Raw genomic sequence first — 14,566 nt, forward strand, 5'->3', positions numbered from 1 at the left:
GGTTAGCAGATGGTGGGACTCGTTAGCGGGTACTGATTAGCAGGCACTGGTTAGCAGGGTCCGGGACTGGTTAGCAGGCACTTGTTAGCAGATGGTGGGACCTGTTCGCAGGTGCTGGGACCAGTTAGCAGGCTCCAGGACTGGTTAGTAGGCGCAGTCCCTGAATCCTCGGGATTCAGAGGGGGGCAGCCCGAGAGCCCGTGTCTCCAGCCAGCTCCAAGGAGATGCCCTGGATGCTGTCTGTGGACTGCACTGTGGGTATCAAGGCTCTAATGCAGGGGTTCGCAAGCTGGGGTGCCCTTTTTCTGTTAATAAAGTTCTACCAGAACACAGCTTCACCCATGTGCTTAGTATGACATGTGGCCACTTTCTTGCTACGATGGCAGAGTTAAGTTGTTCCCACAAGGCCCAGTGGCTCAAAAGCCAATGACATGTACATCTGGCCCTTTCTAGAAAATGTCTCCTGACCTCTGACTAGCCCAGTGGTTCTCATACTCGAGCATCTATTGGGAAAAGCCGGGATGAAGACGCAGATTCTGAGATCCTGCATTTCTAGTCAGCTCCCAAGTGCAGGGCCACACTCCAGGCACCCTGGTCCAACTACCTCTCCAATGGTCTGTACACATCTTGTCCTACCCTGAACTCCACCCCCATTAGAAGAAGAAACTGAGGGTCAGAGAGGTCCCTTGATTCTCCAAGGTCCTGAACTGATAAGCGCTGGCTCTTTGCTACCGCATACTGTACCCTTGACGCAGGTGCCTCTCCCCAGGGTGCGCGCACCCCGGTTACTTAGCTTGGTCTGTTTCGAATCTGGGTTTTACACTGGGGCTTTACCATTAGTAACAGCAACACCTGAGCCGGGCACAGAGCGCCGTCAGCCTCCACGGGTTAGGAAGCGTGATCGTGCAAGGTCAGGGTATCGAGGGCATAGCCGTGCGTACCTGGCACCCAGTGAGGGCTTTTCGGTTTGTCCTCTGCCAACATCTGCATGGTGGCTGGTGGTTGGCGGTGTGTTCAGTTACCAACATCCGTTTGGCATCATTTTCCCTCCTCGGCAGTGACCGCCTGTCCTCCCATCTCCGGGTTCCTTGGCATCACTGTGAATGATCAGCTTGCTCCCTAATCTTCCCAAAACCCAGAGAGGGGAGAGGCGAGGCACCCACGACACGCAGAGGAAGAAACCGCACCTTCCAGAGGCAGGTGACCTGCCCGGGCAGGTGAGAGGCAGCCCTGGGCTTCTGGGCCTGGGTTAGGTCATGTGGGTCCACCTGGTCAGGCACACGGCAGGGCTACGCGGGAGGACGGTTCATGTCCCTTGTTTATAGGCGCGGAAGCTTACGGCCCGGAGAGTTGATGATCAGGAAGCCCTCGAGGGGATGAGGTGGTCACCGCGAGGCCAGGGATCCACGCGGAGACAGACCCTTACTAGAGCGGGGCTATCCCAGCACGGGGCCAGGGGGCCAGGAGGCATAGCTGAGCACAGGCAGCGTTTCCAGAGAACTCGACCAAGCTGGCTCCCTGAGACTCTGCACCAGGCCCCTCCTCAGCCCCCCAGAGTCTGGGGACTGGGACTTTTAACAGTCGAAGGGGGACGGGGAGTTATCTTTATTTTTGTCCATATTTTTAAACATTTTGTGTATTACCGCCTGGACTCCCAGTGCGGGAATGAGGTTAGTCCCTCTCCTGATGTTCTCCTGCCACGGTTCCTGTCAAAGCCGCCTTACTTACCGGCTTGTCTATTAATAACATGATAGAGCTTCTCGAGCACACCCCCCAACGCGAGGGCTAGAACATCGGCCCCGAGTGCCCCCCGCCACCTCCGCCCCGCAGGACCCAGGCATCATGTTGGCTCCCCTCCGTGCCCAGGTCATGGCCATACGCCTCCTACAAGAGCGCGTGTTTCTCCTGCTCCTTCTAGTCTCAGCAAGCGGACCATGTTGTGTTTGATCTGGGGACCTGAAGCTCTCTCCCTTGGTCCTGTGTGGCTAAAATGCCCCGAGACGTTTGGTGTGGCTGCGTTTCCCTTGGCAGCCGGGGAGTGTTCTAGTGTTTGGACATACCACAGTGCATTTTCCCATCTTTCCATCTGGGTCGCCTCCAGGGTTTGGCTCTGCTAAACCGAGCTGCTGGGAACATTCTCGCACCCGGTGCCTGGGGGCCCAAACCCCTGAGCCCGGGAGGGGTGTTGGAGGCACTTACCATGCAGTGGCGGGACACCCACGGTGCCTAAGAGGATGTAGTGAAGTGAGCTTCTCCTGGGCCCCCCGGAACTTGTGGAGGGATTGTACCCCTGCTAGGCCAGCCAGTCTGTGCTGTGAACCAGCCCTTGCAAAGGCAAATACAGGAACTGCAACATCAGGTAATCACGAAGAGTAACGTAATGCTAGAGCTACATGTTTCTACGCGATGGGTTCTCAGGACACACGGGAGGTTCGCTTTGAATTGCAGCTTAAAAACGTCGAGGTGGCCCAGACTCAGAGAGGTGCAAGGGCTCGTCCAGGGTCACAGAGCTGAAGCCAAGCCGGGCCCCAGCCCGTGTGTGTTTATCACACTGAAGCAGCCCTCACGTTCTCCTCCCGTTTATCATTCTTGCTCCTCCGACCCAAGAAGCCCCTGAGAGACCCTCGGGTCCTCATGGGGTCCCAGCTCTGCCGTCGATGAGCTGGCGGCTCCGGATGAGTGAGGAAGCTCGTGGAGTCGAGGAGACGAGAAAGTGCCCATTTCCTTACTTGTATGTCACAGGTAGTCTCCCCTCTCCTAATCCCAAGGGTTAAATAAATACTCCACCAGACTGGGTCGGCCCTTCCTCTGGGCCCCACAGTCCCCTTTTCCCCTTGACTGCACGGTCACCCTGGGGGTCCCTGTCCCCCTGGGCCGTGGCTGGATAAGGAAAACGCAGGTCAGTCTGAAGTTGGGGACTTCAGGTTGGAACGCCGGGTTCTTCAGAGGATGAGGAAGGGGGTTTATGTCTGGCCCAGCTCAGGGCAGGCAGGATTCCAGGGATAGAGGGGAGGGTGAGGGAGCCGGTGTCTTTTAGGGCCCACCTCTAAATCCTTTCAACATGCCCCCTCCCCACCCAGCTCCCCAGGGGGCCTGTGGGCACACCTAGCTGGCCAGACAAACGACCTAGTGGACAGATGTAGGGTCCCACCACAGGATCAGCGCTGGCCCCTGTGTAAGCATTTGATTGTCTTCGTGAGGGTTGGGACGGGTCGGTTCTGCCTGCTGTGCCATCTGCTGTTCCCAGCCCAGTGCCCAGCTGACCCCTTGTAGGGAACGAATGAATACATTCACACGTGCCTCCTTGGTCCCTCCCAGCACCCCTTCAAGGTGGGTGTGAGATCCCCATTTGCAGATGGGAAACTGAGGCATGGCTCTGGCTTCTGTTCTCCCCAAGGAGGAGGGTTCCCGGGCCCAGGGCCCCCCACCCCGAGGGAGGCGGGACTGGAGGCCTGGGCGTCGGGAAACAAATCGAGGCCGCCCTCCCGCAGGCGTTCTGTGGGCCTGCCTTTCCTCTTCCTGCCCTGACACTTTCAGTGATTCATTCTTCATGGGATATTTTTGTGTTGCTCCAGTGGGGGGAAAAAAAATACCGCTGGGATTTCCAAGGGTTGTTTTATCTCCATGGTGCCGCCAAATAATTCAGGGGAACAGACAGAGGCAGAGCGATGTCGGTCGCGGAGTGTCCCTCGATGGCTTCAGCTGAGCCCTCCCCTTCCCTAGGGAGGAAACCGAGGTGGATTCGAGGGAGCCACTTGGCCTATGGCACAGCGTGGCCCCAAGGGGGAGGGCAGAACCTCCGGGAATTGGCCACACGCCCTTCCCTGGGCCTGGTCTCCTCTCCTGAGACGTAGGGAGAGCAGCAGTGCCCACCTCCATTCGAGAACGGGACATACAGGAAGGACGCGGTATGTGCAGAACGGGCCCAGGGCGGAGGTCAAGGAAGGGGATCGGGGAAGCAAGCCGAGGTTAGAACTTGAACCCCAAGCCCAGCTGGTTGGGTGGAGGGGTCAGAGAGGGGAGAGAGCCCTATAAGGAGAGACTGCAGTGTGTTCTCGAAGCGGGGAGGGGCAGCAGTGGTTTCTGTTAGTGGTAACCTGCCCTCTGTCCCCATTAGGACTCTGTCCCACACCCTACACGACAGTTTGCAGAGATCTCTTTGGCCGTGCTGGGGCGCCATGGAGCAGAGGCTGCCTAATATGGGTGACCAGAGGTCGGCGGGGGCAGGGAGCATAGATGGAAGACTCTGCGCTGTCCCACCTGGGTTTCCTGGCCGCAGAGCTGGGGTTTGGGGCTTCTCAGCGATGGCCAGTGGCTCCACAGTGAGGCTGAGGCCCACGGTCACTGTCAGGGACAGCAGGAGTCCAGCCCGGTCTCTGTGGGAGGAGTGAGCATGTCGCATGAAGGTCTCTGCCTAGGTCTACCCGCTTCCTCTGAAAGCTTGCTCCTTGCAGGAAGGCAGACCTGGCATCCAGGCCAGTGAGTGTGGATGGAGTTTCTACTCTCTGGGCAGCAAACATCCATTCAGCACCTACTGTATGCAAAGCAAGGCAGGGCAGATAAGAGGCACAGCAGGAAGAGGAAGTCACCTGTAGGCACAGTGTTCAAACACACTGTCATTTGCTAATGGGCACCCAGGAAACTCTCCGGTACCTAAACCATTGGCTTTGGAAACAGCATGGGCAACACCAGATAGCAACCATTTGTGGAGTCCTTGGTCTGTGTGCTGGGGGCTCTGCTAGCGCTTCTGGTCCTTTCTGTCTCTGTACCCCAGCAAGGTGGGGGCGCGGTTTCCGTCTTACAGATGAGGAACCTGAGCTCAGGGGAGTAAGTTGCCTGGAATTCCCAGCTAACGAGTGGCAGAGCGCGGATCCTGGGCTCGGTGCTGTCATTCCCCCCAACCCACCGTGAACCTGTTTGTGGTCAGACAGACCTGAGTTCCGGTCATGGCCCTGACACCCTGCAGGTCAAGGCAAACCACTTAGTTGCTCTAAGTTATGGTTTATTTATCTGAAAAACGGAGCTCATGATGCCTATAGTCATTCACCAACGCATCAAGTGTTTAAAAAGTGCCCACTACGTGCCAGGCCCCATTCTGCTTACGGTGACAAGCAGCCACCATGCGGTCTCCGCAGGGCCAGCTTCTCGGGCATGTGACTCGCGAAGTCACACAGAGCCCGGCGCTCAGGAGAGCCCCAAGCTTGGCTTGATGCTCTGCCGTCGCTGTCTAGAAATGCCTAATCATTTTTAAACAAACGCCTGCATTTTTGCATTTTGTGCTGGGCCGTGCAATTATGTCACCGGTCCTGGGTCCCAGCCCTCCTCCGTCCTATAGTCCAGTTGAAGAGACGGATGTGCCCAGAGCCACCGCGCTGAGTGCGTAACTGGAACCGCCATCTGCGTTGGAAGGCAAGGGGGACGGGCCGTGAGCACAGCGGCAGGGGTCAGGGGAGGCCTTTGGGGGCCCCAGGGCCTGGGAAAATGGTCTGGAACTGCCAGGTACAGGGAATGGACAGCGGGCTGGGGCACAGCACAGGGCTGGAGATGGCCTGTGTGGCTGTAGGGGGCCCCCCAGGCCAGGGAGGAGCCAGGACCCTGGGGCGATGGGGCTTACAATTTGAAAGCCAGCTGACTTCGAGGTGAGGATGGGTTGGGGGTACAGCAGCCATGCCGGTGGGTGGGGGGGACCTCATGGGGCTTGACAGATGCAAGGGAGCGGAAGTGGAGGAAGCCGGAGGGGGCCGGGCTGCCTCCTGGGCTCGTAGGTCTGCATGGAGGTGGGAACCATAGGGAAACTGGGGGCAGCGCGAGGTTCAGTAGGAAGCGTGGGTGAGGGGGCTGGTGCGGGGGGGCTGTGCACGTGTGGTCTCTGGCCCATGTCTGTCCTCCGCGCCTGCGCTGCTGGCTCCTGGCTGGCGCGGGGAGGGAACACATCCCTCTTGCCTCCCTCCTGGCTCCCTCCCTGGCGTCTTGCAGGGTCAGGAGGACCCACTTTGATCTTGGCTCTCACAGGCATCTCCCGTGTTTATTCCCAGACTTCACATTTCGGAGTGAGATTTCATAACCTTGAAGTGGGTGTTGTCCTGAAAACAAAAGTTCGAGAACTCCGGGTTCGGTCTGCGCCACTCGTGGGGGGGTGGGGGGGTCTGGGAACTTTGAATCCCGGCTCTGCCCCCCACTCCCCACCCACCTGCATCCTGGGGAGGACAGAAAGCAGCCTCAGGGGTGGTGAGCAGCCGGCGAGCTCCTGAGGGAAGCGCCAGGGCCCGGGGAGGGTCCCCAACAGCTGTTCGCTGCCGCCTCCCATCCGTGCCAACACCTGTCTCCTGGGCACCTGCTGCCCGCAGAGGGCCCCCCCCCCGTTCCATTACTAATTCCCAGTGCTCGTACTACTGCTAGCAGTGGAAAAAAGAGCGTCCCGGCTTCGTGACTAAATCGTCATGGAATCAGTAGCTTCGTGACTCCAGACCATAGGCCCACGGTGGTGGCCGGTCTGCGTCCGTCTTGCTTGGGTCTGAACGCCCCCCCGTCCTGCCCTGCACTGAGTTTGGCCCCCAGGATAGCCCCATTAGAGAGTCACTGAGTGACTCTCCCTGTCCACTCCCTGGACATTGGGGTGGGGACGGCGACCAGGTGGCCTTGGAGCTGGGCCTTGCAGGTTGGTCTGATTTGGATGTAGGAGTTGGGGAAAGCTGGACCCACAGAAGGGCCAGCCTGAGCCAAAGTCCTGACTCCTGTGTTATGCTCTCGGCCACCAGGCACCCAGGAGGCTGGGGCAGGACCTGTCCTCGCTCTGCTGTGGGGTTGGTCACGGAGCTGCGCCTTCCCCCTCTCCTGCCCCTCGTGCACTCCTGTAGAGGAGGGGCAAGGTGGAACATGTTGGGGTGACAGGCATGGCGCTAGTCACGTGTCTGTCTTTGTTCTCAATGCTAGGAAATTCAGGGTGTGCGTGGCCAGGTGTGAAAGTCTGCCACTCAGTGCTGCTCCCCCCCCCGCCCCCTGATCTGCCCTCGAGGCTTAGTGCCCTGCCATGCTCCTGCCCACACTGGCAGCAGGTGAGTCCCACGCAGTCCGGGACAACCCGGGGGACAGAGGCTGGCCCAGAGTTTCAGGGGAGTGAGAGAGTCAGGGGGAGAAAAGCCTCCTGAGAGACGGACACCCCAGCTGAGTGTGAAAATCTGGGTTGAAGCTGCCCAGCTACAGCATAGGGAAAGGGTGTCCCAGGTGTGCGGGAACAGAATGTGCCAAGGCCCAGAGGAGAGAGGGCTGACCCATGGGAGCGAGGGCCAGACCACACAGGGCCTCAGGACCGGGTGGAGACTTGACCCCGGAGCTGCCAGGACTCCTGAGAAAGTGGGCGGCCGGTCACACAGGCGCTTCAGCAAGCTGGCCCTGGGCCCACGAGGACCTGGATGGGTGGGCGAGGGCCGGGGCAGAGGCAGCCTGCAGAGCATCGGCACGGACCCGTTCCAAGCGCCCACCGCCCGCCAGCTCTGTTCCAGGCTCGTTGACGTGTCACCTTATTCAATGGTCACAAGGATCCTGTGAATTAGATACTATTTTTATCCCCATTCTAGGTCCAAGGAGACTGGGGAGACTTGTCCCAGGCCACACAGGGTGTGGCTACAGAGGTGAAGCCCCGACTTGGCCCCAGACAGTACAGTCCAAGCTCAAAGACCCAACCTCCAGGCCATGGTTGTCCTTGACCCGATTGGGGCTGACGGGGGTGCTGGGCCTGTGGCCGGGGGAAGGTGCAGGTGGCCAGAGAAGGGGTGGAAGCCCAGAGAGGATGCAGGATCGCTAGTGCGGGGCCGGGCCATCTTTCGCGGCCCCCCGCCCGGCCCCGGGGCCCTGCCCTGTGGCCGGCCTGACTGCCGGACTGCCGGACTGACGGACTGCCGGGAAAACAGATCTGTTGTTGTTCCCGGTGGGGTGTAATTCATCAGCTCTGCGTCTCCATATGCCCTCCCTCTCCGTTCCAGCCTCGCCAAATTCGGTGTTTAAAAATACTCCTGAAATCTGGGAACAGCAGTCCCCGGCTGACCCGAGGGGTGGACCGCAGAGACGCGTGCCCGACTCATGATTCTGGATGCGGACGGAGCCCACGGGGAGTCCTACTCATCCAGAATGTTCTTCCAGTTATTGGAGTTTTATTGTCGGCCCTGAGCTACCCTCGTGGGCCATTTACCAATTTCCAAAGAGCTAGAACCCAAGACCATAAATCGAATCTGTCTGTCGTAAATGTGCTTTCTCGGGGCGGGGGGCCGGGGAGGCCCCGGAAACTCCTGCCGCGCCAAGGCGGAGGACAGGATCTGGGCTGGCTTGGCCTCCCGCCTGAGCCCTGAGGAGCCGTGTGACCTCGAGCCTCAGTTCTCTTCTGTATGAGCTGGGGTTTGATGACCTGCCTGGGCTGGGTGACGAGATTCCCTGACCATGCAGCGAAGTCAGAGTGTGGGACTCTGGAGGACTCTGGGTTGGGGGGACGGCTGGGGCCCGGTGGGAGGAAGGGGCTCCCCCTTCCCTGCAGGTGTCACCTGTGGGGTCCCAGGTGGCCATACCCGACAGCATGACTTGCCCTTTATGCCTGAGCTCGTAGCCCCTGAGCCCACGTCCGCCTCTGCAGGAGGGCAGGAAGGCATGGCTTTGGCCTTGTGAAGGTTGGTGCTATCAGGTGTGTGACCCCTGAGGACAGACCAAGGATCATGGCTGCCACTGAGTTTCCAAAAGCCATTCGACCCTGCCAGCTGGAGTGGCTGGCTTCCGAGTTTTGCTGTCTCATGAGAAATGGAATTTTTACGGAACTTCCCTTGTGACACGTGGTGGGCTTTGTTCCACCGTAAAGTCAGCGTCTGGTTCTGGTGCCTGGGCTGCCCCCCTCCAAAAGCCCCGTGCCCCCCCACCCAGAGTCCCTATACCCCGAGCCACAGCAAACAGGGCTGTGGCTTCTGTGGCCTCCACCCCCACCATGGAGTTCTGCCCAGGCAGCCCCGGGTCTGGGTGGGGAGCACGGCCGAGCCGTGGAGTCTGAGCAGACGGTACCGGACGGGGACAGATGCAGCCGTAGTGTGTCCTGCTCCTACACACCTGCCGGAGGCTGGCCCCTGAGGCCACTGTCTCCAGTCCCCCCCCAGACAGGCCTGGAGGCCGGAGGCCAGAGTTGGCCAGGCTGGGATTCCCTCCCAGTCTGTGGGACTCTGGCACCCGTGCTCCGTGGCCATGACCCTCGGCTGGCCAGGCCCTGGCCCAGCACCCTCCTGGCCTCCTGGAGAGCCTGGGGACCAGTCATGGAGGGGAGAGCTTGGCGGGCGTCCTGGCACGGCACACCGCCTCCTCCCCGTCCCTAGAACCCAGCGCAGACCCTGTTCAGAGTGGGGGTTAACGAGGGGATGTCGGGAGAAGAGGTGGGCGAGCGCGTGAATGAAGGAGAAGGGACGGGAAGCATCTCATGGGGGGACGGACTTCTCCCAGCGGACGGGACCCGGGGGGCCTCCTGGAGCCCCTTCTCAGGTGCTGCAGGATTCGGACTCACAGGAGTAAGAGGAGGACCCGCGGGGGTGAGGGGCCAGAGCGGCAGGAGGGGGGCCTGGGTACAAGGCAGAGGAGCAGCCCCCTACCCTGTATTCATTCAACAAACCCACCGGCCCTCTGACTTGAGCCCTGGCTCCAGACATGGGGCACCTGCTCTGCCGGAGCTCCGGAGCCCCGAGTCAGCCTCCGCGGGCCTTTGCCTGCCCTGCGGAGCCACCACGGAGGGCGCCCTCTCAGAGCACCTGCCACTCTGCCCCACCCCCCGCCCTCGTGTTTTCCAGGGCGGATCCTTGGGTTTCCTCAGTGCAAATCCTGGCTAAGCACTTTGAAATGCTTTAATCTCCTTCATCCTCCCAGGAGGGCCCTGAAGGGGGCGGAAGGAGGCCCAGGCTCAGAACAATTAAGGAGCTTACAGCCAGTGGGGCTCCATGGGTGCAGGGAGGCCTGCCCGAGAGATAGGAGGCTTGCATAACCTCCGGATGAAGGTGCTCAGCTCCATCGGACCCTCTCTCCGCTCCCCGCTCCTCCCCTGGTTCACACTCGGGACCAGCAGCACCTGCCTCCTGGGTCCACCCCGCGGGCTGCGCTGCAGGGGAGAGTGAGGTCCGGGTCGCCCTTGGGGCCCCGCCATCCGCGCCCCCTGCGTTTGGCCTGGTTCAGTCCTGTCTCCCCCCTCGGAAGTTTCGAGCCTCCGGGTTACCCAGGGTGACTCCCTGCCCTGCCTGCCCCCCACTCAGGAGGACTCCGGGCCTCGTCGGACCCCAGCTGTCACCCCTGTGCCCTCCCTGACCGGGCTGCGAGTTCCTGAGGGTGAAGATGAGCTGTCTGGGCCCAGAGCATGTGCCCCGGGACAGCCTCAGCGGTCAGAGGGTGGTTCCTGCGGACTGTGGCACGCCCTTCCCAGTGCACTTTTCCACAACTGTGTTCTCCGGCAGCACATCTCTGCAGGGTGTGCTCTGCTCTCAGACCTTCCCCTGGGAGGCGGAGGCCTTCACCAAAAGGGACAGGACTGGAGGGGTCAAGGGACCCCCAAAAATCTGCTCTGTAGATGGGGGTGCAGCCTGGCTGGCAGGGTGCACAGGTTTCCACCAGGGGCGGGGTGGTGGTGAGGGGGTTGTCCAGGCTCTGGCTCCCATGTGAGCACCCACCACAGCTCAGTGTCCCTCCCAACCCGTCCTGGGACAATCCCATGGGAGAGTGTGTGACGGTGTACTGGGGCCACCGGAGCAAAGCTCCCCACAACCCAAGTGTGTGCTTTGCCCGTCTGCAGGCCAGAGTCCAGGATCAAGGTGTGGGCAGGGATGGATCCTTCTGGGTGCTCCCAGGGGGTCTGCCCAGGCTCTCCCCCAGTTTCTGGAAGTTTGCTGGAGATCTTTGGGGTTCACTGGCTTGTTGAGGCATCACCCCAGCCTCTGCTTCCGTCTTCACATGGTCTCCTCTCTGCGCGTGTCTCTGTGTCCAAATTTCCTCTTCTTATAAGGTCACCAGTTGTGGTGACTTGGGGCCCAGCAGACTCCAGGGTGACCTCATCGTAACTACATCTCCAGTGACCCTATTTCAAAATAAGGTCCCATTCTGAGGTACAAGGGGGTTAGGATTGCAACATAAGGACTTGGGTGGACACAATTTATATGCCATGATAGGGGGCCACGAGGGGAGGAGATGGTGTGCAGGACCCGAGCCTGGCGCATAGTAGTTGCTCAACAAATTAATCCCCATCCTGAGTGTCCATACTTCTCTGCAGCCGCTGGCAGCTTGCAGCCCACAGAGACTCAAGCTGGGCCTCTGAGTTTACACAGAGCATACATAGGTCTTCTCCCCAGCCCTCATTCCTGCATCCCTGCAGGGAGGGGGTGCTAATGGCGAGCTGCCCTCAGGTTTGTCTTGGGTTTGTCAGGTGGCCTCCTGCTACCCACACCCTCTAGCGCCCCCCACTGGCCTCCAGGCTGCTCCTGCCACAGGGCCTTTGCACCTGCTGCTCTCGAGTCTGCAGCGCTGCTCCTCCCGATAGCCACGCTGCTTACTCCTGCCTCACTCAGGTCTGCCCGCTGTCGTCACCACCCGTGGTCCCCCCAGTCATCCTGTCTGAAGGACGCCCCAGGACCACTCTGTACCCCCCCACACACATCTGGCTTTATTCCCCCTCATAGCTTTGCGTATTGTGGTAAAACACACATAAAATTTGACGTTTTAACCATTTTTAGCGTACAGTTCAGTGGCATCCATCCACCCAGCCGTCACCACCGTCCGTCTCCAGGATTGCCTCCATCCTCCGTCCCTGTGATACACGAACTCCCGCCCCTCCCCAGCCCCCGGCACCCACCATCCTACTCGCTGTCCCTAGAACGTGACGACCCCGGGAAGCTCATGGGCGTGGAGTCACACAGGGTTTGTCCTTTTGTGTCAGGCTCACATCACCCAACACCATGTCCTCAGGGGACAGCTGTGTCGTGGCCCATGTCAGCACCGCTTTCCCTTTTGAGGCTGTATCCTATTCCGCGGTGCAAATCGGCTCCTTTTGCTCCCACGTGTACCCATCCTCGGACACCAGGGCTGTTTGCACTTCTTGCCACTGTGCCTTGCGCTGCTGTGAACACGGGTGTGCCAGCATCTGTCTACACCCCTGCTTTCAGTTCTTCAGGGCGTATCCCCAGGAGCCTCGTAGCGTCTTAAATATTCATCTGCTTGTCTGCGTGCTGTCAGCCTTGCTCCCTGGAGCGCGAGCTGGGCAGGCACACACTCCTCTTCGTGCTGCCTGCCGTCTGTTTGGTCCACTGCTGTGTCCGTAATGCATGGAAGGTGCCCGGCTCCGTGCGGGTGGTGGAGGGGTTAATGGAAGTCACGGTGAGTGGCACTGCAAGGAGACGTGGGTCCTGCAAGTCTCCCCAGGGGGTGCGCGAGCTCCTATCCGGTCACCCCAGCCCGGGTCCCTGCGAGCAGCAGGCGCTCCGGCCCCCTGCCCTCGGGACGCCGGCCCACTGGCCCCAGCCTACCCGTTGCTGTTTCCACCACCTGAGCCATCGGTCCTCCTTTGATTAAGTCTCATCTTGCCATGAAAAGAAAAGGAGGTGACAGTTGACTGGTGGGGGAGGTCATTCATTCCAGGAAGGAAATTGGATGGCAGCGTTTCCATCATCCGCGGCCCAGCCCCTGCTCCCAGCAAACACGCTTCCCCGCCCGTCCCCCGCTGTGGGCAGCAAAGCCCGTGTCTGCGCCCGCAGGCAAGGCAGCCCACACCCAGCCTCTGCCGGATCTCGTTAAACAGGCAGCTCCCCACGGATCGATGCCAGCCAAATGATGACCAGTTGTGGCCAGCAGTCCTTGAACGTGCTCACCCTCCTCTCGTTGCTGATTTCTGCAGGTAGAATGGGTGCCCGTCTGGGTGGGGCGGGGGGCACAGGGGTGGGTCCCTTCCCGGGGTCAGCACGAGCCCAGTTGGGATTCTGGGTCCTGGCGGGGGTTGCCCCTAGACCCTGGCATTCCCGCTGGTGAGGAGTTAATATTTGCTGCCGTTCGGGGAGAACCTACTGTGTGCCGTGCCCCACGTGCATGCTGCGGGAGCAGTGCTGAGTGTCGTCCCTGGCTCGGTGGGGTTAATGGTGGCTGCTAGCCCTGTGAGAAGCCTTTGCACAAATTCTCCACCTACGCCCAAAAGTCAGGTCTAAAACGTCACAGTCATCCCACTGTATGGATGAGGAAACTGAGTCTTAGAGCCGAGCCTGCTAGCAGGAGGCAACACAGCTAGTGCAGGGGCTGGGGTTCTAATCCGCCTGCCGGCACCTGACCATCTCCTAGGATCCCCCTGAGACAGCAGGTGGGCTCTCACACTCTTGTTTACAAAGGTGGACATCAAGCAAGTCCTTCCATGGTTCCAAACGAAAGTAGGTGCCTGGAGAAGCCCGCCCTACCTCCCGGCACCAGCGGTGGCTATCTGAGCCCCAGGCTAAGCAAGGCACCTGTTGTGTGTCTGCCTCTGTCTCTATCTCTCTGTATCTCTATATCTCTTGCTCATGCATCTGTGCACAAGACCTCCTCCTGCCCTCTTGCCCCTTTGTTGAGGGCCTGACTCTAAGGAAGGCCATGACGGGCCCTGGGGACAGCCGGCTCCAGGACAGCACAGCCAAAGCCAGGCCAAGGGTCTGGGGGCCGCTGTTTACCAAACTCCTCCCTGACTCTGTTTCCGTACATTAGAGCATCTGGTCCTCCCTGCCTCCTGGAAGAGAGGAGGAGGTCCTCACCCCTTTTACAAATGAGGAAACAGGGCTCAAAGGAGGACCGTGAGCTGCCCAAGGCCACACGGTCACCTAGCTGTTAGATGTTGACACACTGTGTTCGTCCCTTGGAGCCCAAGTGAGAGGCTCTCTCCTTGGTGTCCCCTCTCCACATGGACCGGTTCTCCTGCTTCATAAGTACTGGCCGCCTAACAGCATCCCTCTGCCCTCGGGGCCCCAGGCGCAGGCTGAGAACCACACTGAGACCGGAAGCCGGCAGGAACGGCCCTGTCCCTCCCTGCTCAAAGCGAGGCCGAAGCTTTGCTGCTTACAAAACTCTCCTCAGAGCCCCAGCCATCCAGGCTGCCAGGGGTCTCCCATTTGGGGGGGAAAGAGGCCGAGAGAGGTCGTGATGGCGCAGGTGACCCGCGTGCTCCAGGATTCGGACCCCGCTGTCGCAGCTCCTAGCTCTGGGCAACTTCAGCTCGTGCTCCCTCGCGAGTGGCAGTGGCCTCCACTGCCTGACCCTTGGTGGGACTTCTGTCCCCTGCTTTGCTCAGCCTCCCTCCCCAGCCCAGCCCTGCACAGTGGGCTTCCCTGATGCCCAGCTCAAAGGCCACCTCCCTGCCCCGTCCCTTCCCTCCCGGGTTCCTGCCTCCGGCCTTGTCATCTCCATCCAGCCCCAGGGCCTGAGCCGGTCTTTCTGACTAGCTGCTTGCCTGTGGCGGAGACATCCAGCTCCCTGTGAGCCAACCCACAGCAGGGCGTCCTCACCTGTCCCAACACACACCGGGCTTTCTGCCTCCAATTGTCACATCCAGCCTCAC

At 60.3% G+C, this 14,566-nt stretch overlaps 1 protein-coding gene across 10 annotated transcripts in view; it reads left to right on the forward strand.

The window, feature by feature from the left end:
- Positions 1-14,566, forward strand: part of SHISAL1 (shisa like 1) — a 131,934-nt gene that overhangs the window by 71,300 nt on the left and 46,068 nt on the right. For 6 of the 10 annotated variants that reach the window (XM_032345984.1, XM_032345992.1, XM_032345991.1 and 3 more), the window contains exon 2: positions 12,794-12,889. In XM_032345984.1, coding sequence (XP_032201875.1) covers positions 12,794-12,889 — 96 coding nt within the window. The other 4 variants (XM_032345986.1, XM_032345993.1, XM_032345988.1 and 1 more) reach the window with 4 other exon arrangements.

Source organism: Mustela erminea, chromosome 6, assembly GCF_009829155.1.
Source record: "Mustela erminea isolate mMusErm1 chromosome 6, mMusErm1.Pri, whole genome shotgun sequence".
Taxonomy (NCBI): domain Eukaryota; kingdom Metazoa; phylum Chordata; class Mammalia; order Carnivora; family Mustelidae; genus Mustela; species Mustela erminea.